The following is a 25,052-nucleotide window of genomic DNA, read 5'->3' as shown; positions in this document are numbered from 1 at the left end:
CTAGAAGTAGCAGCAGCAGAATCTGTCTGTGTCTCTCTGCACTTGTTCCCTTCTCTTATGTCTGGTACTTCTATAGATAGATTTCATCCAGTTATCTGGCATGGAGGGCATTATATAGCAGCACTGAGCAGTGTAACTGTGACTCCAACACTGGATGAGAAAACATTTACTAAAAGTAGCAGCAGCAGAATCTGTCTGTGTCTTTCTGCACCTGTTCCCTTCTCTTATGTCTGGTACTTCTATAGATAGATTTCATCCAGTTATCTGGCATTATATAGCAGCATTGAGCAGTGTAACTGTGACTCCAACACTGGATGAGAAAACATTTACTAGAAGTAGCCGCAGCAGAATCTGTCTGTGTCTCTCTGCAGCTGTTCCCTTCTCTTACGTCTGGGACTTCTATAAGATAGATTTCATCCAGTTTTTCAGAGAGGATGATCAGAAGCAGAAGAATCACAAGTTGATGACACGCAGCAGTTCTTACCCTGGTGAACTTGGGCCTTCCATCTGAATGGCTTCTATGTATTTCTATTCTTCCCTGTAGGGTCTGGTACAGGGAAAATAAATCCGCAACATCAACGTTCCCAGGCCAAAAATCTCAAGTGCCATGGCCAGTAACACCACATTACAGGGGTTGTCTGTTTTGATTAACTTTTTAGCTGTGTTTCTCCTTCTCTCATATCAGGTCATTAAAGACCACAGTATACTGAATACAAGCAGACAGGCTTTAAGAACAAAGTCCTGATTTTATTTCATAGAAATACATTTCCTTATAATATACACATTCACATTAAAGCCTCTGTACACAAATATATTTTTTGTAGCTCGGGAAGAAAGGGAGAAGATCCATTCACTGGCGGATAGATCAATCATCACTTTGAGGGAGGAATGGGAAGATTTTTCAACCTGGAAGATAAAATAAAGAAATAATAATAATTAATAGTGTACACATAATAATAAATATATACATATATGCACTGAATGCAAATAGAATTAAAGTGTATGTGTGTATTTTTGCATCAATTATCCTAATTGTGGCAAAACAGAAGTTTTTCATAATTAAAAAAAAAAACTATGCTTTTACCATGATTAAGAAAATCACGGCAAAAAGGACAAAACCATATAAAAAAAGGTTGGCTCCTATGAAATAAAAAAAAAAACAAACCCAAATCACCCACCATCACTCATGTAGTTGTCCACAGCGTATAAGACCACCTTATTTAAGACCACTGACCTCTTCAGTAGCTTTCTGGGCGTTATGTCCCCTGTGTTTTCAGCCTCGCTGGGACTTCCGCTGCGGTCATCGTCGGAGTCGGTGCTTTTGTCATCGGTTTTCCTACTTTTTCGTTTACTTTTGTGCTTTTGCTTTTTGTGTTTTTTCTTCTATAGTAGAAAATCAAATTGGCGTACAACCAATAATTTGTAATTATTACTAATTTTCTTTTGCAAAAGACCCCCCCCCCCCCACCCTATAAAAAGCATTATTTCTCTTTCCTGCTCTTGCATTCAATTTATTAGAATAAGGGCTAATTGGGATTTTCCTGTTTTAGAGAGTCTGTCAGTAGGATTAGTCCTCCTAAGCCGTCTATATGGGCATTCAGGTCATGGAAAACTGAATAAAATGATACCTTGATATCAACAATCCTATGCCTTATTCAAGAGAAATCCATGATTTTCTTAATATGTAAATGAGCTGTTAAGATCTATGGGCCGGACATAGATCTCCTCGAAAATCTGTCTCCAGATCTTATTATAAATTAAATAGTGTAAAACATGTAGATCAAATCAAAATGAACTATCGGTCATTACATGTCTCACACTGGTACTAAGCTCCGGAGGCCGATTCTCAGGGAGATCTCTGTCCCGCCCATAGATCTTAACAGCTCATTTACAAAGTAAGAAAAAAGTGGATGTCTCAGGTGCTGCAACTCTACTGCTCAGCTGATTTTCTGCCCCCGGATGCACATACCCCAACTGATCGCTTCCCTGCTATAACTATGACATTAAATGATTATCATTACACAATGTCTCACCTTTTCCTTCTTGTGTTTATGCTCCTTTTTCCCCTTGTGTTTTTCTTTGTGTTTTTTATGTTTCTGTTTCTTAGCGGGTTCATTCAGATTTCCTGATGAGTAAGTGCTTGGCATTGGAGGACTGCCTGGAAGTGGGCGAGTACAGAAAAAACTAAAAACATGAAAAAGCCATTTATGTACACATGTAGTTAGGGTACAGTCCCACGGTGTGTCGCTGCTGCATGACGGAGCCAATGAGCGCACGGGTTTGCGGCGGTAACACCGAGATGTTAGCGTCAAAGTCACGCACTCATTCGACCCCATTCGTAGGCGCCTATAGAAATCGGTGCAAAAATTATATATATATAAGACTGGATAAGACAAATTATATACATTTTTGTCTTATCCCGTCTGTCTGTCTGTCCTTCCGTCCAGGAAATCCCACATCGCTGATTGGTCCGGCCGCGGCCAATCAGCGACGCGGGATTTCAGAACAAGATGGTGGCCGTTAGCGGCTCATCTGCCGCACGGAGGTCAGCGGCGATGCAGCTGGGAGATCACCCTTACACACTCACGCTCACCCTCAGACGCTCCCAAGCTCACCCTCAGACGCTCCCAAGCTCACCCTCAGACGCTCCCAAGCTCACCCTCACACTCTCTCACCCTCACCCGCATCCCTGGTTTTATTATAGATATAGATAGATAGATAGATAGAGGGATAGATAGATAGATAGATAGAGGGATAGATAGATAGATAGAGGGATAGATAGAGGGATAGATAGAATCATAGAATCATAGAATGGTAGAGTTGGAGGGGACCTCCTGGGTCATCTGGTCCAACCCCCTGCTCAAAGCAGGATTCACTAAATCATCTCAGACAGATGTCTGTCCAGCCTCTGTTTGAAGACGTCCATTGAAGGAGAACTCACCACCTCTCGTGGCAGCCTGTTCCACTCATTAATCACCCTAACTGTCAAAAAGTTTTTTCTAATATCTAATCTGTGTCTCCTCCCATTTAGTTTCATCCCATTGCTTCTAGTCTTTCCTTGTGCAAATGAGAATAAAGATGATCCTTCTACAATGTGACAGCCCTTGACATATTTGTAGACAGCTATTAAGTCTCCTCTCAGTCTTCTTTTTTGCAAGCTAAACATTCCCAAATCCTGCAACCGTTTCTCATAGGACATGGTTTGCAGACCAGTCACCATTCTGGTCGCTCTTCTCTGAACTTGCTCCAGTTTGTCTATGTCTTTTTTAAAATGTGGTGCCCAAAACTGTACACAGTATTCCAGATGAGGTCTGACCAAAGGGGAGTAAAGACCGATAATGACTTCACGTGATCTAGACTGTATGCTTCTGTTAATACATCCCAGAATTGTATTTGCCTTTTTTGCTGCTGCATCACACTGTTGACTCATGTTCAGTCTATGATCTATTAGTATACCTAAGTCTTTTTCACATGTACTGTTGCTTAGCTCTATTCCTCCCATTCTGTATATGCTTTTTTCATTTTTATTGCCCAGATGTAGTACTTTGCATTTTTCCCTGTTAAAAACCATTCTGTTGGTTGCTGCCCACTGCTCCAGTTTATTTAGGTCTTTTTGAATCCTCTCTCTCTCTCTTCTCTAGTATTAGCTATCCCTCCTAGCTTTGTGTCATCAGCAAATTTAATCAGTTTACCCTCAATTCCTTCATCTAAATCATTGATAAAGATGTTGAACAATACAGGTCCCAGGACGGAGCCCTGTGGTACCCCACTTGAGACATTCATCCAGCTGGATGTGAAGCCATTTACAACCACCCTTTGAGTCCGATCACTAAGCCAGTTATGAATCCACCTAACAGTTGCCTGGTCCATTGCATACTTGGTCATTTTTTCAATAAGGATGGTGTAAGATAGATAGAGGGATAGATAGATAGATAGATAGATAGATAGATAGATAGATAGATAGATAGATAGATAGATAGATAGAGGGATAGATAGAGGGATAGATAGAGGGATAGATAGAGGGATAGATAGATAGATAGATAGATAGATGGATAGATAGATGGATAGATAGAGGGATAGATAGAGGGATAGATAGAGGGATAGATAGAGGGATAGATAGAGGGATAGATAGAGGGATAGATAGAGGGATAGATAGAGGGATAGATAGAGGGATAGATAGAGGGATAGATAGAGGGATAGATAGAGGGATAGATAGAGGGATAGATAGAGGGATAGATAGAGGGATAGATAGAGGGATAGATAGAGGGATAGATAGAGGGATAGATAGAGGGATAGATAGAGGGATAGATAGAGGGATAGATAGAGGGATAGATAGAGGGATAGATAGAGGGATAGATAGAGGGATAGATAGAGGGATAGATAGAGGGATAGATAGAGGGATAGATAGAGGGATAGATAGAGGGATAGATAGAGGGATAGATAGAGGGATAGATAGAGGGATAGATAGAGGGATAGATAGAGGGATAGATAGAGGGATAGATAGAGGGATAGATAGAGGGATAGATAGAGGGATAGATAGAGGGATAGATAGAGGGATAGATAGAGGGATAGATAGAGGGATAGATAGAGGGATAGATAGAGGGATAGATAGATAGATAGAAGATAGATAGAGGGATAGATAGATAGAGGGATAGATAGATTGATAGATACACACACACTGCTCAAAAAAATAAAGGGAACACTTAAACAACACAATGTAACTCCACGTCAATAACACTTCTGTGAAATCTACCTGTCCAGTTATGAAGCAACTGATTGTGAATCAATTTCTCCTGCTGTTGTGCAAATGGAACAGACAAGTGGTAGAAATGATCGGCAATTAGCAAGACACCCCCTATAAAGGTGGCGGTTCTGCAGGTGGTGACCACAGACCATTTCTCTGTTCTCATCCTTTATGGCTGTTGTTTTGGTCACTTTTTCATTTTGCCATTGCTCTCACCCCTAGAGGTACAGTAGCATGAGGCGGTGTCTACAGTACAACCCACAGAGGTTGTTCAGGTAGTGCAGTTCATCCAGGATGGCACATCAGTACAAGCTGTGGCAATAAGGGTAGCTGTGTCTGTCAGCACAGTGTCCAGAGCATGGAGCAGATACCAGGAGACGTGGAGGGAGCCATAGGAGGGCAACAACCCAGCAGCAGGACCACTACCTCCTCCTTTGTGCAAGGAGGAACAGGAGGAGCACTGCCAGAACCCTGCAAAATGACCTCCAGCAGGCCACAAATGTGCATGTGTCTGCACAAATGGTAAAAAACCGACTCAACGAGGGTGGTATGAGGGCCCGACGTCCACAGATGGGGGTTGTGCTCACAGCTCAACACCATGCAGGACGCTTGGCATTTGCCACAGAACACCAGGATTGGCAAAGTGGCCACTGGCGCCCTGTGCTCTTCACAGATGAAAGCAGGTTCACACTGAGCACATGTGACAGACGTGACAGAGTCTGGAGACGCCGTGGAGAGCGATCTGCTACCTGCAACATCCTTCAGCATGACCGATTTGGCAGTGGATCAGTAATTGTGTGGGGTGACATTTCTTTGGAGGGCCGCACAGCCCTCCATGTGCTCGCCAGAGGTAGCCTGACTGCCATTAGGTGCCGAGATGAGATCCTCAGACCCCTTGTGAGACCATATGCTGGTGCGGTTGGCCCTGGGTTCCTAGTAATGCAGGACAATGCCAGACCTCATGTGGCTGGAGTGTGTCAGCAGTTCCTGCAAGATGAAGGCATTGAAGCTATGGACTGGCCCGCCCGTTCCCCAGACCTGAATCCGATTGAGCACATCTGGGACATCGTGTCTCGCTCCATCCACCAACGTCACGTTGCACCACAGACTGTCCAGGAGTTGGCGGATGCTTTAGTCCAGGTCTGGGAGGAGATCCCACATGAGACCATCTGTAACCTCATCAGGAGCATGCCCAGGCGTTGTAGGGAGGTCATACAGGCACGTGGAGGCCACACACAATACTCAGCCTCATCAGGAGCATGCCCAGGCGTTGTAGGGAGGTCATACAGGCACGTCGAGGCCACACACAATACTGAGCCTCATTTTGACTTGTTTTAAGGACATTACATCAAAGTTGGATCAGCCTGTAGTGTGTTTTTCCACTTTAATTTTGGGGGTGACTTCAAATCCAGGCCTTCACTGGTTAATAAATGTGATTTCCATTGATGATTTTTGTGTGATTTTGTTGTCAGCACATTCAGCTTTGTACAGAACAAAGTATTCAATGAGAAGATTTCATTCATTCAGATCTAGGATGAGTTATTTGAGTGTTCCCTTTATTTTTTGAGCAATGTAGATAGATAGATAGATAGATAGATAGATAGATAGATAGATAGATAGATAGATAGATAGATAAAATGAGACATGTTCTCTACACTTTCTATGCACCAGTTGGACGACTTACTAGATGAAGGTGCAGGCGGTAACTTAGGACCAAATTCTTCTGTGTCCATTATTTCCGTATCTTCCTTTGCGGCAGAAACAAACGGAGGAGTCGAAATTGTTGATTCGGGTTCTGTGAATAAAAAAGGGGACAAAGATCTCAGTAATACGGTAATAATTATTTTCATGTTAGAACTACAATAGTAATTACTGCAGAGCGATAATCTGCAAAAATAAGACAAAGCGTAAAAGCTGCAGGCAAAATGGAGTACTACATCCTGTGATTGACCGACTATGTAAAGCACGAACAAGCTTTGCTATTCTATATGGCAAAATAATAAAGTATATATGGCCAAGGATACACTTGTGGTATCTGTCTAGTAAATAGCTACTTCTGGAAATGTTTGATGCATACGCCAAATGTACAATGTGTGAATGCACGCTTCTGCTGCCAAACCATCCGGAGAAAAATTCTGGGAAAAATGCTAAAAAGAATGAACATCTGTATCTTTATGTCAATACGACTCGCTGTTCGTATGTTCAGTCTTTTGAGCGTCTTCAGATTTCCAAAGATGCCTAAGCTGCTAAAAGAAGTGAGTGGACCATTCTTCAGGTCTTGGAGTTGATCGCATGCGAGACAACTGATGATCGCATGCGAGACAACTGATGATCGCATGCGAGACAACTGATGATCGCATGCGAGACAACTGATGATCGCATGCGAGACAACTGATGATCGCATGCGAGACAACTGATGATCGCATGCGAGACAACTGATGATCGCATGCGAGACAACTGATGATCGCATGCGAGACAACTGATGATCGCATGCGAGACAACTGATGATCGCATGCGAGACAACTGATGATCGCATGCGAGACAACTGATCGCTTCCTCTGCCAAGTTTATCGGTAAGGGAGCGGTCAATAATGCTAAGATTCATTACCTTGGACACTGGATGGTGCCGCAGCCTCCGACTTGCTGGTATCAGCCTCTGTATTGGGAGTAGGAGACGAGTCCTCATCACTTTCTTCATCTGAAGAGGAGGATTTATCATCAGAAGAATCTGCAAATATCGCTTTAAACAAATCAATGGGCGGCCTCTTTTCTTCTTCCTCTTCAGGATCCTGCTCTGTGTGATCTGATGGTCCCTAGAAAAGTGACATATTTAGCTCTTTAAAAAAATAAGTGCTGACAATAAAAGGAGGTGATATATCAATCTGGAATCCCCAATCAGTACCCATTTCTGTAAGTCTGTAAGTATCAGAAAGTTTGGGGGCACGACATGTGAGAGCAAGAAGACAAAAGAGCTCCTGCCGAGCATCTACCTATTTATCTGATCTAGGACCTGAAGATCAGACCTGAAAATCGCCATACATCTACCGGATAACTTGCTGAGTTTGGAGGTACTTTACTTCGGGGAATAGGATGATGGTGGGAAATAGCCGACAGTTCTCTTCCTCCAAGACCTGTGAAGGCTAAAATCTTACACTACCGGGACAGAGATATTATCCTGCAACAGGAAAGGGATCACCAAGATATTACCATTAATGGATCTGAAATCTCAATCTTTCCAGACTATTCTGTGCAGAAACAAAGAGCCAAATTCCTTGATATCAAAAGACATCTGAAAAATTTGCACATCCCACTCAATGATGTACCCTGCCAAGATAAGGGCGGTAGCCGGAGGTACTGGACACTTTAATTCAAGACCCAAAAGAATACGAATGAGAGGCAAATACGCCGGGATCAAATTCAGGACGTTACAAGTTGATGCTCCTGTGGTATAAACTTTAATTCTTCAGAAATATGGTGATTTGTGAGTATAGGGGAAGGAATACGTCCCTGCTTGTTGGACAGGTTTCTACAATGATGATTTTTTTTTTTCAGGTTCTATTAAAGTTTACATTGCAGTCTTGGTGCCTAACCTGCTATGATTTGTCTGCAAGGAACGCGTCTTACCTCTGAGAAACTTCATCTACTAAATAAGAAGTGGTTACAGAGACTATCCCGCCGTGCATTCTACCAATTGTCTGGGAGTTTTTCCATTATAACTCATCTGGAATGTATTAATTTGTGCGCTATGAAATCTCTATTTTACTGAGAATTGTTTTGTTTGGGGTGGGGGCAAGATGCAAGTGGTTTGGACTATTTGCATATTTATTTGGAAAATTCAATAAAAAAACTATCTGATTAAAAAAAAAAGTATCAGAAAGATCTGCTTTGGCTGACACGGTGGGTCCTGGAATTACAGGGATGACTATTCATGTGTATGGTTATCAGTAACTTAAACTTAATGCAGATACACAGCCTATTAGAGAGGGTGCACGAACAGGTCGATCGGCCGCGACAGGCTTAATCAAGCCTTAACGAATAATTCGAGTCAGACGAGAACTCTAAAGTCATTTGGAAAATTTGCTTAACTTACGACTCCAATAAAGAATATAATACAATTGCAAAAATTGTGCATAGTAGAGCTCAGCAAAAAAAGAGATTCACAAGAGTCCTGCAAACCCCCTACTACCTGCAGCATCGTTTCTGATTAGCAGGCCCCTGTGACTTCAGGTGTGCGTCTCGCAAAAATGTAATGACGTTGCAGGGTCTAGTAATCAGCAGTGGAGCCGGGGATCTCGGCAGGTAGGAGCAGGCTTGCAACAGATTAGAGATTTGGCCTGCAAATCCTTAAGCACGACTCCAGAACGTAACTTTTAAATAAAAATAATGTCATGTGCCCTCGAGCATGAACTTTTGCTTCTGGCACCAGAATGGAGGTGATTACACACAACCATTAACCTAAATCTATAGGTACACCTACACCATAGCTATAGACATACCTGGGCTGGCACGACGGCAGCTGCTGTAGACGGGGAATCTTTTGGTTTTGTGTTGGTTTCTTCACTCTTACTGCGCACCAGACATAAAAAGTCGCCGATCGAGTCTTTCTTCTTTTCTTCAGCAGCGGACATATCCCACCTGGATGATTTCCTTGATTCTATAATGTATAAATCAACGAAGAAATAAGTGACTACAAAAACTAAGAGCGTTGCAATACTTATTTTGATTCCATGGGTATATGAACTGTTGCAGTTATTTTTATTTCTACCCTATATTTATAGTGTAAAGATTTTAAAAAAAGCAGCTTCTTATTGTGAATAGTCTTGAAAAAAATTCTACTGCCGTAACTTGTATACAGCTCCACTGTAGTCGGTAACCATGCAGAGAAAAAAAACTCTGATTTTTTTTTTTTTAAAGACTAGCTGCAAAAATCATTTCATTTTTTTCTATTCTAAAAGTTTATGGTAAAATAAAAATAAAAAAAATGAGCACCTACTGCTTTCAGAAGTCAGCTGAGGCTTCTCCGGTCCAGCTGAGGTTACACTATTAGCTGGAGGTTGTGTTTCAGGAATAGTTAAAAAATTGAAGACAGAAAACTTGTCCCTTTTGATTTTTGGAAGCCCAATGATGGCTGACCTGCAAATAAACATGATATAAACTAAAAAAAAAAATCTCCAAATATCTATATCAGTCCATCCACCAATGCCCATCCTTCCCTGTCCGTCCTTCGAGATCTGTATGTCCATACATTTCTATTTATGTTATTTTTACCCCACTAGAACTATCACAAGTAGTGGAATATAATTTATAATTTCTGTCACTATGTGGATTTTGCTTTTTATTTATTAAAAAAATTGGTTTCTTTTTTTTTTTTTTTTTTTTTTATTTTAGAATTTTTAAAAACTTCCTATAATATATGCTGAAATCCTACCTATTGCACTGGTGTTAAATGTGAGCTAATATACATTTTGGGTATGTTTTATGTTTATGACTTGTGGGCAGTGGCTATTTACAGGACGCTAGAATGGTCGCTGACCATGCCCCAGAAGAAGCTGCTGACAGTGAAACCCAGGGTTGAGCTTTTTTTTCATCAGCTTGTTGCTGAATTTTAATGTTAACAGCGCTTTTTTAATGATGACTTTATGAGTATTTTGTAATGAAAGGCTTTGGACTGTACCAGAAGAAATAGAGACGTGAATGGACTCTTCTGAAGGGAGTATATTATTTCTAATGTGTCCCTTTATTGACCAGACCGACAGGCAAGTCGGAGCCTGCGGACACTGTATGAATGACATTCTCCTGCAGCTTACCCTGGATAAGGATCGGGAATATTAAACCGTTTGCACAGCAGTCGGTCGGGGTGCCACTCGTATTTATCCCTCGTCAGTTTTCCAAACATTTTCATTTTCACCGCTGAAGCCTTGTCATTTATGTCACCCTACAGGAGACATGAAGGGAATGATAGGAGTTAGGAGCATATATACAACTTTTTTTCTAAATTAGTATTTTCGCCAACATATATATTATATATACATTTGTTGAGAGATAGATATATATTTATTGAGGTATACATATTTATGTATATCATATATACACATACATAAGGCAGATATGTACACACCTCCTCATCCCTCGGTACTTCAACAGTGTCTGAATCGTCCTCATGTTTTCCCCTGGTGAACCGAGAGGAGAGATGGGAGTTGGTGGGCTTATACAGCATGGCAGATCGCATGAACTCCTCTCGCTCGCGGGATCGTTCCCATTCAGTCATGTTGGCATCTAGGCAGCTCTCCAAGGCATCTGCAAAAAGGAAGAATTCGGCTAAATTGTAAAAATAAATGCAAAAGGTGCATTTAAAGAAGTATTCCAGCCTCCAAAAATTATCAACTATCGGAAAAACACTTAAAAGCAGACCCAATGTCAAATTTCAGCTCATGGGGCGCTCATAAGTAAAGGGGTCTGCAATGAAACAATTCCTTTAAATCATTAGTACCTTTCTGTCCCTTGTGAAGGCTCCTAATATAGTTTTCATATCTCTTTTGCTTTTCTGGATTTCTTTCGAATGGCCGAAATTCTCCGGCATGCTCCGGGATCAGCTGTCTGTCAAGCAGACTCTGCTGCAACTTGCTGTCCTTCTCTTCTGCAGCGGAAGCCTGGAAACGTTTTTTCAAAGCTTCCTGCGCAAGTTTCTGGGCCTTGGCTCTCTGTTCTTCCAGATTCTGCCTCGCATCCTGGATTCGTCCTCTGTCTTTTTCAGAAAGGAGGTCCAAAACCGATGTGGATCCTAAAGAATCAAACATGAAAAAAACATTAATGAATACAAGAAGCAACACCTATACTGAAGGGGTTGTTCCCCACCGACGCGCGTCACCGATGTGGCCATTGATTGTTTCTTCTTCTGGGGACGATGTGTCACCTAAGAGAACAGTTGGGGACAAGGACTGCTGCACTAAAAGGGCTTGGCAGGTTAGTACAGACCTATCTCACTCACCCTGAAGTGGAGCTTCTCCCAACAACTCTCTTCGCTGGGAAGAATTGAGTTGGTGTCTGCTGGTCGCTTGCTCTTTGACAGTTGCCACACTGGGTTTCGAGGAGGATCCAATCATGGCCTGGAGAACTGCCGAATTCTGACTGTTCTCAGCTAGCACGGGTCTAAAATAGTGAACAGGCCTGTAATCCCTGGGGAGGTCGGGAGCTGGATAAACCTGAGGATAAAAGAAGACAATGAATATTAAAAGTCATGGAAATCAATTCCTTGCTAATCTCTGGCTTCAGTTGGGCTTGTGGTTGTAAAACACCAGCAATGTGAACAAGCAAAGCTGAAGTATAAAGCATTGGGACAGCAAAATAGTTTGAGTTCCCGGCAGAGCACATACTATTTTAGACTCCTTTAGAGGCCATTAGAAAAAAAAACAAAGAAAATTTAGATAAAATTTGCCCAAAAATAGGGACTGACCACGATTGGACATCTAATAATAATAAAAAAATTAATATTATATTATTAAATAATAATACAAAATATTATTAAATATTATTATTAAATATAATCATCATCATTATTATTAATAAAAAAAAAAGATTAAATGTTGTAAAACAAAAAAAGAAAAAAAAATCTCCTCTATCGTCTGTCGATCCAGTATGGATGTTCTGGTGATCCTCCCACTTCTTGTGACCACTGCAGGCAATCACAACCATACTTTACCATTCATTGCTGAGCCATGATGTTGATGCTATGGCACTGTTTGGCTGCAGGTGTCACATGCCTACGGCTTGTAAAAAAGAGGTTGAAGGACTACCCATGCTTCAGCGTTGGACTGCCAAGGCATTGAAATGGTGTCTGCTTTTTAGGCTGTGTGCCAACTATGCGTTTTTTTAAGCGTTTCTTCAGCGGCAATTCCGCCGCGGAAACGCTTAAAAAACGCTTGGTAGAAGGTCTGCAATTTTGCGGAATCGCGGCGTTTCAGCCGCCATTGACTTGCATTGGACCGCATAACATCCGCATGACTACACGTACACATGCAGATATTATGCGATTCAATGAGCGGATGGTACCCGGGTCTGGCGAAGAGGAGACTCTCCTCCAGACCCGGGTATCATAGTACCTGTAGTTAAAAAAGAATTAAAATTAAAAAAAAACCCTTATACTCACCTTTCCGGCGCCCCCTGGTCTCCTCTGAGCGGCGCTGCTGTCTCCTTGGCTTCCAGCGGTGGTCTGCAAGGACCTTCCGTGACGTCATTTAGTCATGTGACGGTCAGGCGACCGATGATGTCAGCGGTCAGGTGATGGTCGCATGACCATCACATGACTAATTGACGTCATGGAAGGTCCTTTTTAGAGCACCGGGAGCCGCCGAACATATTGGATGCATCGCTGAGGAGACCGGGGGCCATCTGAAGGTGAGTATAATGTTTTTTTTTATTTTACTTATTTATTTATTTTTTACTATTGAAGCTGCATTTGCAGCATCGTAACTTGGTCACATTATATTAATCCATGCCGGTTGCATGGATTTATATTGTGTGACCAAGTTGTCAAGCACTTTTCCAAGTGATGCTAAAACGCGCTTGAAAACCCGCATGCGAAATTGCATGTTCAAAACGCTTCACTTACGCTTCTACCTGGCAGAAAAAATGCATGTACAATCCGCATGTACAATCCGCATGTACAATCTGCATGCGTTTTTTCTGCCAGGGAGATGCAGAAACGCTCAGGAAGAGTCCGCAGCATTTCTGCATCGTGGGCACATAGCTTTAGATCTTCTCCAGAGTAGGCTTAAAAAAAAAAACCTGTTCAACCCCTTTAACCCCGAGGGTGGTTTGCACGTTAATGACCGGGCCAATTTTTACAATTCTGACCACTGTCACTTTATGAAGTAATTACTCTGGAACGCTTCAACAGATCCCCCTGATTCTGAGATTGTTTTTTCGTGACATATTGTACTTCATGATTGTGGTAAAATTTCTTTGATATCACTTGCGTTTATTTGTGAAAAAAACGGAAATTTGGCAAAAATTTTGAAAATTTTGCAATTTTCAACATTTGAATTTTTATGCCCTTAAATCCGAGAGATATGTCACACAAAAGTTAATAAATAACATTTCCCACATGTCTACTTTACATCAGCACAATTTTGGAACCAAAATTTTTTTTTGTTAGGGAGCTATAAGGGTTAAAAGTTGACAAGCGATTTCTCATTTTTCCAACAAAATTTACAAAACCATTTTTTTAGGGACCACATCACATTTGAAGTCACTTTGAGGGGTCTTTATGACAGAAAATACCCAAAAGTGACACCATTCTAAAAACTGCACCCCTCAAGGTGCTCAAAACCACATTCAAGAACTTTATTAACCCTTCAGGTGCTTCACAGGAATTTTTTGAATGTGGAAGAAAAAAATGAACATTTAACTTTTTTCACAAAAATGTTACTTTAGACCCATTTTTTTTTTTATTTTCACAGGGGTAACAAGAAAAAATGGACCCCAAAATTTGTTGTGCAATTTCCCCTGGGCACGCAGATACCCAATATTTGGGGAAAAAATACTGTTTGGGCGCACGGCAGGGCTCGGAAGGGAAGGAGCGCCATTTGACTTTTTGATTGTAAAATTTGCTTGAATAATTAGCGGACGCCATGTTGTGTTTGGAGAGCCCCTGTGTGCCCAAACATTGGAGCTCCCCCACAAGTGACCCCATTTTGGAAACTAGACCCCCCAAGGCACCTATCTAGATGCATAGTGAGCACTTGGAACCCCCAGGTGCTTCACAAATTGATTCGTAAAAATGAAAAAGTGAAAAAAAAAACACTTTTTCATTTTTATGAATCAATTTGTGAAGCACCTGGGGTTCCAAGTGCTCACTATGCATCTAGATAGGTGCCTTGGGGGGTGTAGTTTCCAAAATGGGGTCACTTGTGGGGGAGCTCCAATGTTTGGGCACACAGGGGCTCTCCAAACGCAACATGGTGTCCGCTAACAATTTGAGACGATTTTCCATTCAATTTGTTAGCGGACACCATGTTGCGTTTGGAGAGCCCGTGATGTGCCTAAACAGTGGAGCTCCCCCACAAGTGACCCCATTTTGGAAACTATACCCCCCAAGGATTTTATTAAGGTGTATAGTGAACATTTTGAATCCAGAGGTACGACACAGAATTTGTTTACATTAGGTCATCATATTGAATAAGTTGTCATTAGTCTTGAGCGCAAGTGCTCGCTACTTGAGTTTGCATCGGGTACTCAGGTATGCACCATGTACAGCGTGTGCTCGAGTGACATGCTCGAGTCCCTGCTCCGCATGTTTCACGTTTATTAGACACCCAAAAAAAAACATGCGGGGGATCGCTCGTGCATGGCAGGAAATCCCCGTAAAGTTTTTTTGGCCGCGAAGCATATGGGGCAGAGACTCGAGCATGTCACTCAAATACCCACAATACTCAATGCATACCAGAGCACCCGATGCAAACTCAAGTAGCGAGCACTTGCGCTCAACACTAGTCGCCATATCGTCATCTTTTTTTCTTACTTTTGAAAAAAATCCCAACCCCATCACAACCCTAACCCCAACCCCAGCCCTAGCACAACCCTAACTCCAACCCTAACCCCAACCCCAGCCCTAACCGTAGCACAACTCTAACCCTAGAACAACCCTAGCCCCAAACCCAGCCCTAACCCTAGCCCAATCCTAACCCAAGAGTTTATTTTTTACGCCGTTCCTTGTGCGGTATAAGTGATTAGACGACTTTATTCTTCGGGTCGGTGCGATTACAGCAATACCAGAATCATATGGGGTTTTTATGACTGACAGCTGTCACACACTAAAAGACGCATTTTTTGTAAAATCTAGTTTTTGCATCGCCATATTTTGAGAGCTATAATTTTTCCAGATTTTGGCAGACAGTCATGTGACGGCTCGTTTTTTGCGGGATGACTTGACGTTGTTATTGGTGCCATTTTCAGGCACGTGACATTTTTTGATCGCTTTCTATTCCGATTTTTGGGAGGCAGAATAAACAAAAACCAACAATTCAGGAATTGTTTTTTTGTTTTTTTTTATTCTGTTCCGCGTGTGGTAAAATTGATAAGGTAGCTTTATTCTTCGGCTCAGTACGTTTACAGCGGTACCACATTTATATAGTTTTTCTATGTTTTGCACTTTTACATAATAAAAGCAATTTTATAGAAAAAAATATTTTTTAGCATCGCTTTATTCTGAGAGCTATAACTTTTTTATTTTTCGGATGATGGAGCTGTATGGCGGCTTGTTTTTTGCGGGACGAGATGACGTTTTCAGCAGTACCATTTTTATTTATATTTGTCTTTTTGATCGCGTGTTATTCCATTTTTTGTTTGGCGGTATGGTGATAAAGCATTGTTTTTTGCTTCGTTTTTTTTTTTTTTTTTTTTACCGTGTTCACTGAAGGGGTTAACTAGTGGGACAGTTTTATAGGTCAGGTTGTTCCGGACGTGGCGATACCAAATATGTGTACTTTTATTGTTTTTTTTTTGTTTTTTTTATAATAATATTTATTGATGGGTACATTATATTTTTATTTTTGGTGGATTATTTTTTTTCTTTTTTTTTTATATTTTTGCAATTTTTTTTTTATTTTTTTTTTTCACTTTCTGGAAGCTTATATAGTTTATTACTTTGTCCCACTCTGGGACTTTCACTTTTTTTTCTCTGATCGCCTGCATGGCACAGAAATGCAGCACCATCCCTGTGCCATGCAGGCTGTCAGCGCCGGACAGGGAGAAGATTGTTTGGAGATGCACTGCGCATGTCCAAACAATCTTCCTGCTGTCTGGTGACCCGGATGTTGTCATGACATCGGGTTGTCATGACGACATCGGGTCGTCATGGCAACACCCGGGAAGCCTTTGCAGACAGCGCTGGAAGCCGGAAGAGGAGGTGAGTATCTGCGATCACCTCCCCTTGCCCCCGCAATGCTGCGATCGACTTCGATCGCAGCATCGCGGGGGTTAATGTGCTGGGAGCGGTGCAGGACCGCTCCCTGCACATAGTATCGGGTGTCAGCTGTGACAATCAGCTGACACCCGGCGGCGATCGCGCCCGCACAGCCTGTGTGCGCGCGCGATCGCCATGACGTACTAATACGGGTCTGGGTCTTAAGTCCCAGGGCACAGAAGCGTATTAGTACGTCAGATGTTGTTAAGGGGTTAATGATATTTAGATATGACCAATTAGTGTAAAAAGAAAGACAATCGTCCATTTAACTACCTTTTTAGATGGAGGCGCTTGTGCTGCCAGACAAAAACCTTCAAGCATTTTTCCGATATACTGAAGTTCTTTGGACGGGCCTAAAACACAAAAAAAACAAAAAAATAATTAACTTGGTAAATTATACAAAAAAAAAAAATATATAGAAACACGGTGAGTCAACCGTAGAGATATTTGCAGAGAACTTTGAAGAAATTTCTTAAGGAACTCAGTGTCGTCTTATTCTGGGGTTATAGAGTTGAGGCCCAGATCTATAAGATCAGAGCATAAAGTAGATAACACAGAAAATCTGCAAAACAGAATGTCGTGCGTTTCACTTTCCACTGTGCAATGCTTCCTTCTCGCTGTGGGGGCGCTGCAGGAGTACTGAGCTTGTCACCCTCGGTACACAGCCAAAGTTCTTGCAAAGGGAAGCCCCAGGGGAACCCTTTTAGCAAAGTGGCCAACCCCTTTAATTAGAGCAAATGGCCAGGTGAGGTCTCTGAACGTGAAAAATGTTTCCAGACGGACCCAAACGGTTCCTGCAGAGGATAGCATTTCTTGCTCAGAATTTAGCAAGGAGGGGGTTAATCTGACAGCATCCGGTTTTATGGAAACAGGAGTGCACAGCAAACACTCTGCTGCCCACAGCTACGCAAATAAACACACCGGGCACGCCTCTGTGCATACAAGTGCTTGGCACAGTGTCCGCCAGTTTGTGTGTGAGAAAGAGAGGCTGCAGATAGATAGCTGCCCCTGTCGTCTGCAGAAGCAGCTGCCACACAATACCCGTGCTTTCCGGATGGAGGGTGGAAAGTGAACCCCTCTAATGGATCTATAGTCAGGTGTACAATTTCCATTTTTTTTTTTTACTATAACTCTGCTGCATTTATATTTTGAGTGTATACAGCTCTAATGCAGGCTTGTGTGTCTCCATGGTTACAGACTACAAACACACCATGTGTAGTCAGATTCTGCAGTTTTACTGTTACTCCACACCCTGCTGTTGTGAAACTACAACTCCCAACATGCCATCTCCGCAGTCCGCGGCAGTCAGGGAATAATGGAAGTTGTAGTTTCACAACCGTAGTCTTTAACCATTTAGAAATGTACAGAACATATCGGGATGATCAGATCGGCACGGACGTCTGTTACCTTTTTTATTTTTGTACTCTTTTGGTGCCGTCCATCCAAAGAGTCCATCTCCAGTCTCCTCTTCCCGCAGGACCGTGTCGTATTTTGCCAAGGAGTCAACGCTGTAAATATCATCGTCGTCATCTTCCATTGCACCAACGCCAAAAGCCTGCACAAACAAAAGCAAAAGACCATGAACCCAGTAGCCAAAATAACATCAGGTTTCAGTGGTTTGGCTTTATACATGTAGACATTAGTGGAGTTGTACCAGCACCCTGCACCTCACCTGCCCAGAGATTCCCACTTTCCTTCCTTTGCTCTGTCGCACATCACCCAGTAAACTGCTCGTCTTTTCCGAGGCGTCGCTGAATACATTAATGTGTGTGTTCAGAGAGCCAAACAAGGCTTCACGAGGGTTAAGACCCCGGTAACCCAGACCATGGACATTGTCTTTTACTGTGAAGTCTACGGGAGTCACATCTTTGGGTGCAAATGTAATATTCTCAGGTACGTAGTCATCATCTTCATCCTGTAAATGAATAAAAGTTCAGTCTTGTAAAATGTCCAGTTTATGTGTAGAATTAATCTACAGAAAAAGTTGTCACTACTGTATTCCTGAGTTACATCCTGTATTATACCCCAGAGCTGCACTCACTATTCTGCTGGTGCAGTCACTGTGTACATACATTACATTACTGATCCTGTACTGATCCTGAGTTACATGCTGTATTATACTCCAGAGCTGCACTCACTATTCTGCTGGTGCAGTCACTGTGTACATACATTACATTACTGATCCTGAGTTACATCCTGTATTATACTCCAGAGCTGCACTCACTATTCTGCTGGTGCAGTCACTGTGTACATACATTACATTACTGATCCTGAGTTACATCCAGTATTATACTTCAGAGCTGCACTCACTATTCTGCTGGTGCAGTCACTGTGTACATACATTACTGATCCTGAGTTACATCCTGTATTATACTCCAGAGCTGCACTCACTATTCTGCTGGTGCAGTCACTGTGTACATACATTACATTACTGATCCTGAGTTACATTCTGTATTATACTCCAGAGCTGCACTCACTATTCTGCTGGTGCAGTCACTGTGTACATACATGAACATCTTCTCCTGTAAAAGAATCATTAGTCGTGGACACCCACCTCAGATTCCTCAGATCCCGTCGGAGGCAGCGCACAGCCATACCTCTTCACATTACTTCCTGGAAAGCAAAAAAACACTTTAACAAACTTGACTCTTCTGTCCATTCTATGTATATATTTGATTAAAACTTTCCATATTATAAGTGACCTTTCAGGAATAATCAGTAATTGTCTGCGCCTCCACTCTATGTACAGCTCAAGTGGATGCGATTATCAAAACCACATCCATACTTGGCACAAACAAATCCGTACAGGCTCGTTCTTGTCCAACAAAAAAAGCTGCAAATTTTGACATCAGATCTTAACTTTTTGATAGGAATAATGTGAAATCTACGGTAAAATCACAACAAAAAGCACATTTCAGACTTGCGCGATTTACGTGGACTTTCTTTAAAATAAAAATGTGCGCTTTTTTCAGTGCAAATATATAGAAAATCAGGGGACAATAGCAATGAAGAATATGTGACACTTGTTTTATGAAAGATGCCGACATTCTGCACATGCGTATGTGACACAACTTGGCCCAGTGTAACTTCTTACTCACGGGCGACTTGCATGCCCATCAAGCAGCCATGTTTATAGCTAGATATTTGCTTTTTGATGTGTTTATGTTGCTATAACGTTCCCTTCCAAATTGCTGGTGACGGATGAATCAGTGCAGGAATTCCTATAGATCTATACACGAAAACATTGCAACCTCGCCCATGGTGGCTGACAACGCTTGCTTGTAATCATACGTTACAGGTCGCTTTAACGGTCACACTTCTCCCGTAATGCTAGGTAACAACGTGCCTGTAAAACTTTACTACATTCTTTTTACATTTAAAGGGGTTGTCCACTTTTATAAAGTATGTGTATAAGAGCTAATAAAAAGTTATACTGCTTACTCATATATGAGGTTTCATACCAGCACCCCCATATATGATGCCCAGCCCTAGTGTAACGCCATTTACGATAAAAGATTATCAAGGACGATCGTTTCCAGGACCTAGATAAACAGGCTGCATCATCCTGTATAAAAAGGCTATTAAATGACCACCGACCGGCAAACAAGTAGTCGCTCGGTGGTCGCTTAGTGATGCAAGTCAGCTTTGGTTTGATATTTCCAGTATTGTTTCTCCACCTACCGGCTGTTTTTTTCTGAGCTCTTCTCTTTATCCTGGGCCCCACTCCTTGCCCTTCTTTCCAACCCATCTGCCGTAGAAGCTGCACTCCCATAGTGATCCTGAAGATAATGACAAAAGTACACGAAGAATAGAAAAAATAATAATGCAAAAAGAGACGACACAGAAATGTTTTGGTGAACCTTGACTAGTGGGGTGGCAATTGAAAATATTTGGCGGCGATTTTCATAACTTGACATCGAAACGTAATAAAAGTAGATGCAACTCGCAGGCTGCGGTGACCAAAATACTCATTAAAAAATCCATACTTTTGAACGGTACCAAAGTCGCCTGCTTCAAGGACCGCTACAGTAAATTATTTGGCACAGCATTGATGCAGGGACAAGACGGATCAGGCCAGTGATTGGCTGTAGAAGTCACAATTTGCAGACGGGATGTAAACACTGCACCCCTGAGAACAAAAAATGGCCAACGGAGGTGGAGAGGAAAGGAGCAGCAGGGGCTTCAGTAGGTAAGTGCTGCATATTTGCCATTTTTAAAGCATAAGCAACCATGTCCCCAATTTTTTTTCACAAACATATCTAATATATATAATCGTCTTATCCCGTCTGTCTGACTGTCCTTCTGTCCAGGAAATCCCGCGTCGCTGATTGGGCCGGCCGTGGCCAATTAGCGATGCGGGATTTAAGAAAAAGATAGCGGCCGTTAGCGGCTCATCTGCCGCACGGAGGTCAGCGGCGACGAAGCCGGGAGATGAACGGCGCTAGCCGGTCATATTCCGGCTGCTAGCAGCAGAAGGACCTCCATGCGGCTACCGTCGAGAGATCAGCGCCAAGGGCCGCTGATCTCCCGACAGCAAGTGTGAAGGGAGGACCGGGAAGCGGCGCCATCGGTCGGGATACTTCTGCTGCGAGCAGCCGCTCATCTCCCGGCTGCTCGCAGCAGAAGTACCCGCACAGGCAGCGCCGCTCCCTGGTCCTCACTAATTCGACTCGCTGATTGGTCGCGACCACAGGCCGCGACCAATCAGCGATATTGGCGCCAAATTTAAACACCGCTCTGCACAGAGGTCAGCGGCGATGCAGCCGGGAAATGACCGGCTGCTCGCAGCAGAAGTACCCCGACCGGCGGCGGCGTGGCTAACCTCCATGCGGCTACCGGCCGCTGATCTCCCAACGGTAAGTGTGAAGGGAGGACCGGGGAGCGGCGCCGCCGCTCATCTCCCGCAGCGCCGCTCCCCGGTCCTCACTAAGATTCGCTGATTGGCGCCAAATTTAAACATCGCTCAGCTGATTGGTCGCAGTCGCCGGCCGCGACCAATCAGCAATGTTGGTGCCAAATTTAAACACGCTCTCCGGTCTTCACCAACACGGTTCGCTGATTGGTCGCGGTCGTCGGCAGCGACAAATCAGAGATTTTGGCGCCAAATTTAAACACCACTTTGCTGATTGGTCACGGTCGCCGGACGCGAGCAATCAGCGATTTTGGCGCCAAATGTAAACACCGCTCTGCTGATTGCGCCCGGTCGGCCACATACATATTCTAGAATACCCGATACTCTAGAATCGGGCCACCATCTAGTATATATATATATATATATATATATATATATATATATATATATATATATATATATATGGATGACTCTTATTAGACAGGAAGCTTTACATTTTACACCATTCCCTTTAAGACTAGTCTGACATTAGTATTGCTGAAATGGTAAATACTGAAAGTCAAATTGACATAAAAGTTTACTTTGCTGGAGCTATGAGATCTTCCAGTATGGTCGCCCCTGGGATTGGTGCGGTGACTGACACGAGCTCTCTGGCTTTTTCCCGTATTCGGTCTTTAGTTTTTGACGCAAAATCGTCCGTAGTCAGTATTTCCTTCGGTGCGATCCCAAACTCTCCAAGATCCTGTAAATCAAGGGGAATTACATAAGTCACAAGTCCAATGATGAGGACTCATTGAGGATATAGACAAGGGCATATCTCAATATACTTGGGAGGTATCTGTTCTTCTTGACCCCTTCTTGCAAAAGGATGTTGTATTCACGTCCTGGGAAGGGGTCTTAAAGTGTAGAGGGGGCTCAGAAGCTGATTAACCTCCACATGCGGCAGAAACTGGGAATCTGGCGCCGAGCTTCGACCATGACTTTAATCATTTAATTGACGCTGTCAATCTCAGACAACGGCATTTAAAATTAAAAGTGTGCCAGTGCCCATGCGCATCAGCTCTCACTACGCGATCTCGGGGGGTTAATGGGTAACTGTCAGCCGGGGACGCTGCTCGTGGCCCGCCATTGAAGCTCAGCCACAGGCTGCGACCGAGGATCACTCAGTTCTCTTACACACGGATTAATGGCCATGAAGACTCTAGCGTTTCACTATGGATGAACATGTCAGTGTCCTTTCTGTACCTCATCATCCATAAAATCCTCCGGTCTACTGACAAGTTTTTCCGATTTCCCTTGTCGCGAAGACACAAACGTTGATGGCGTCCAACCTAAAATAACAAAAAGCAAAAGATTACCACTATAGCATACGCCAATCAGACATCCTACACAGATGGAGGGTTCTTAAAGGAGTTGTCCTACTAAATAACACTTAAGATAGGCGATACATATATAATAGTTGGGGTCTGACCATTAATACTCCCAGTAATTGGAGGCACCAAACTCCTAAATGGAGACTTAGGCTGTGTGCCCACGATGCGGATTTAAGGCGTTTCCGCGGCGCCATTTCCTCTGCGAAAACGCATTAAAAACGTATGTTAAGTTGTTTCCCAATGATAATTGACATGTGCTGTGCACATGTTGCTGAAATTTCCGCTGCGGACAAATCCGCAGCACATGACTTACATTGAACAGCATAACATCCTCATGTATACATGTATGCATGCGGATATTATGCGGTTCAATGCACGGATGGTACCCGGGTCTGGAGAAGAGGAGACTCTCCTCCAGACCGGGTACCATTAGTAAAAAAAAAAAGAATGAAAACGTGAAAAATAAAAAAAAAACATTATACTTACCTCTCCGGCGGCCCCCGGTCTTCTTCTCCAGTGGCGTCCTCTGTGTCCCGCGGTGTTCTGAAAGGACCTGCGCTGACGTCATTTAGTCATGTGATAGTTACGCGACTAAATGCCAGTTGCATGGATTTATATTGCGTGACCAACTTGTCAAGCACTTTTCCAAGTGATGCTCAAAATCGCTTGGAAAAGAGCTTGAAAAAACGCATGCGGAAATGCATGCAAAAAAACACTTCTCCCTGGCAGAAAAACGCATCTAAAATCCGCATGAATTTCCTGCCAAGGAGATGCAGAAACGCTCAGGAAAATTTCTGCTTCATTTCAGCATTGTGGGCACATAGCCTTATGGTAGTCAGACATTACCTCTCCATTCAGACTGGACTTTCGGACTTGCATTCTCAGCGGTTTGCTATTAAAACAAAATTTTCCCTTTTCCTTTAAAGGGGTTGTCCAGTTTCAGGGCTCTACCGATCATAGGATAAAGTGTCTCACCTTCTTTTGAACCGACTGTGTTAAAGTATCCAGCTGAAAACCCTCCGGTGAAGGCGCCATGGAAGCGTTTATAGCGTCCTTTCTCATCTTTCACAGTTTGCTCCTGGAGAGGTATCGGCCTCTTGGGCTGCTCCCCTAAGAAAGAAGAACACATTGCATCAGATATTGTATACCAGTGACACAATGACAGAAACAAGCACAACAGTAAAAGGTCTGAAGGTGAATGACGTGGGCAGGAGCAAAGCTGGACAGAGGAGGCAAGGGGGCGCTGCAAGTGGGAGCTCATGCAAGGCCACGGGCACCGACGACAGCAGCGGCGGCCCGGGCCACGGGGACCGACGACAGCAGCGGCGGCCCGGGCCACGGGGACCGACGACAGCAGCGGCGGCCCGGGCCACGGGGACCGACGACAGCAGCGGCGGCCCGGGCCACGGGGACCGACGACAGCAGCGGCGGCCCGGGCCACGGGGACCGACGACAGCAGCGGCGGCCCGGGCCACGGGGACCGACGACAGCAGCGGCTGTCCGGGCCACGGGGACCGACGACAGCAGCGGCTGTCCGGGCCACGGGGACCGACGACAACAGCGGCTGTCCGGGCCACGGGGACCGACGACAACAACGGCTGTCCGGGCCACGGGGACCGACAACAACGGCTGTCCGGGCCACGAGCACCGACGACAACAACGGCTGTCCGGGCCACGAGCACCGACGACAACAACGGCTGTCCGGGCCACGAGCAAAGACAACCAGTGGCGACAAATAATTTTAAGGAAGTAGCTATAAAGTCACACAACAACCACAGACTACACAGGGTAACCTCACTGCGGCCTGTTCTACCTTCATGAGCCTTTATTTATTGTTAATATTGTGTTATAAATAAACACAAAATAAATCGTCCCTCCCTCTCCAGCAACACTCTGCACAGCTAGAGCCCAGGCAGCAGCGGTATCACGGCACCCGTGTCCCCGTGGAAGTGTCCCCGCAGCCTCTCACCCTCCTCGTACTGCTCCAGAGGTTTCCCGTACGTGACAAAATCCTCCTCCCCGTCACTAGCGTGCGCGGCCATCTTTGCTCCGACTACGGGCGCCGAGCAGGGACCAAACTCCTCCACGTGATTCGCTCTCCAGGCGCTGAGGGCGTTCCCA

At 43.7% G+C, this 25,052-nt stretch overlaps 1 protein-coding gene across 1 annotated transcript; it reads right to left on the bottom strand.

Annotated features, from left to right (window-relative positions):
- Positions 1-726: 726 nt before the first annotated feature.
- Positions 727-25,052, bottom strand: GPATCH1 (G-patch domain containing 1). Its single transcript, XM_073659762.1, has 20 exons — positions 24,901-25,052; positions 23,907-24,041; positions 22,804-22,889; positions 22,140-22,300; positions 20,388-20,485; positions 19,261-19,319; positions 18,379-18,621; positions 18,114-18,261; positions 16,980-17,059; positions 11,733-11,946; positions 11,235-11,525; positions 10,863-11,041; positions 10,552-10,679; positions 9,738-9,877; positions 9,241-9,398; positions 7,353-7,557; positions 6,429-6,539; positions 2,034-2,158; positions 1,235-1,383; positions 727-906 (listed from the first exon to the last, which is right to left on the bottom strand). Exons 1-20 carry the CDS (start codon positions 24,971-24,973, stop codon positions 873-875), a joined length of 2,817 nt encoding a protein of 938 aa, XP_073515863.1. The 5' UTR covers positions 24,974-25,052; the 3' UTR covers positions 727-872.

Source organism: Phyllobates terribilis, unplaced genomic scaffold, assembly GCF_046119375.1.
Source record: "Phyllobates terribilis strain yellow unplaced genomic scaffold, ASM4611937v1 Scaffold_14__1_contigs__length_39327217, whole genome shotgun sequence".
Lineage (NCBI taxonomy): Eukaryota > Metazoa > Chordata > Amphibia > Anura > Dendrobatidae > Phyllobates > Phyllobates terribilis.
This window is presented reverse-complemented; position numbering and strand designations above follow the sequence as displayed.

Excerpts from the sequence above, each read along its gene's own strand:
- GPATCH1 (XM_073659762.1), bottom strand. The coding sequence starts at position 24,973 with ATGGCCGCGCACGCTAGTGACGGGGAGGAGGATTTTGTCACGTACGGG. Across the intron at positions 7,558-9,240 it reads CTGCCGTCGTGCCAGCCCAG|GGACCATCAGATCACACAGA; the intron begins GTATGTCTATAG and ends TCACTTTTCTAG. Across the intron at positions 907-1,234 it reads CCCAGAAAGCTACTGAAGAG|GTTGAAAAATCTTCCCATTC; the intron begins GTCAGTGGTCTT and ends TTTATCTTCCAG.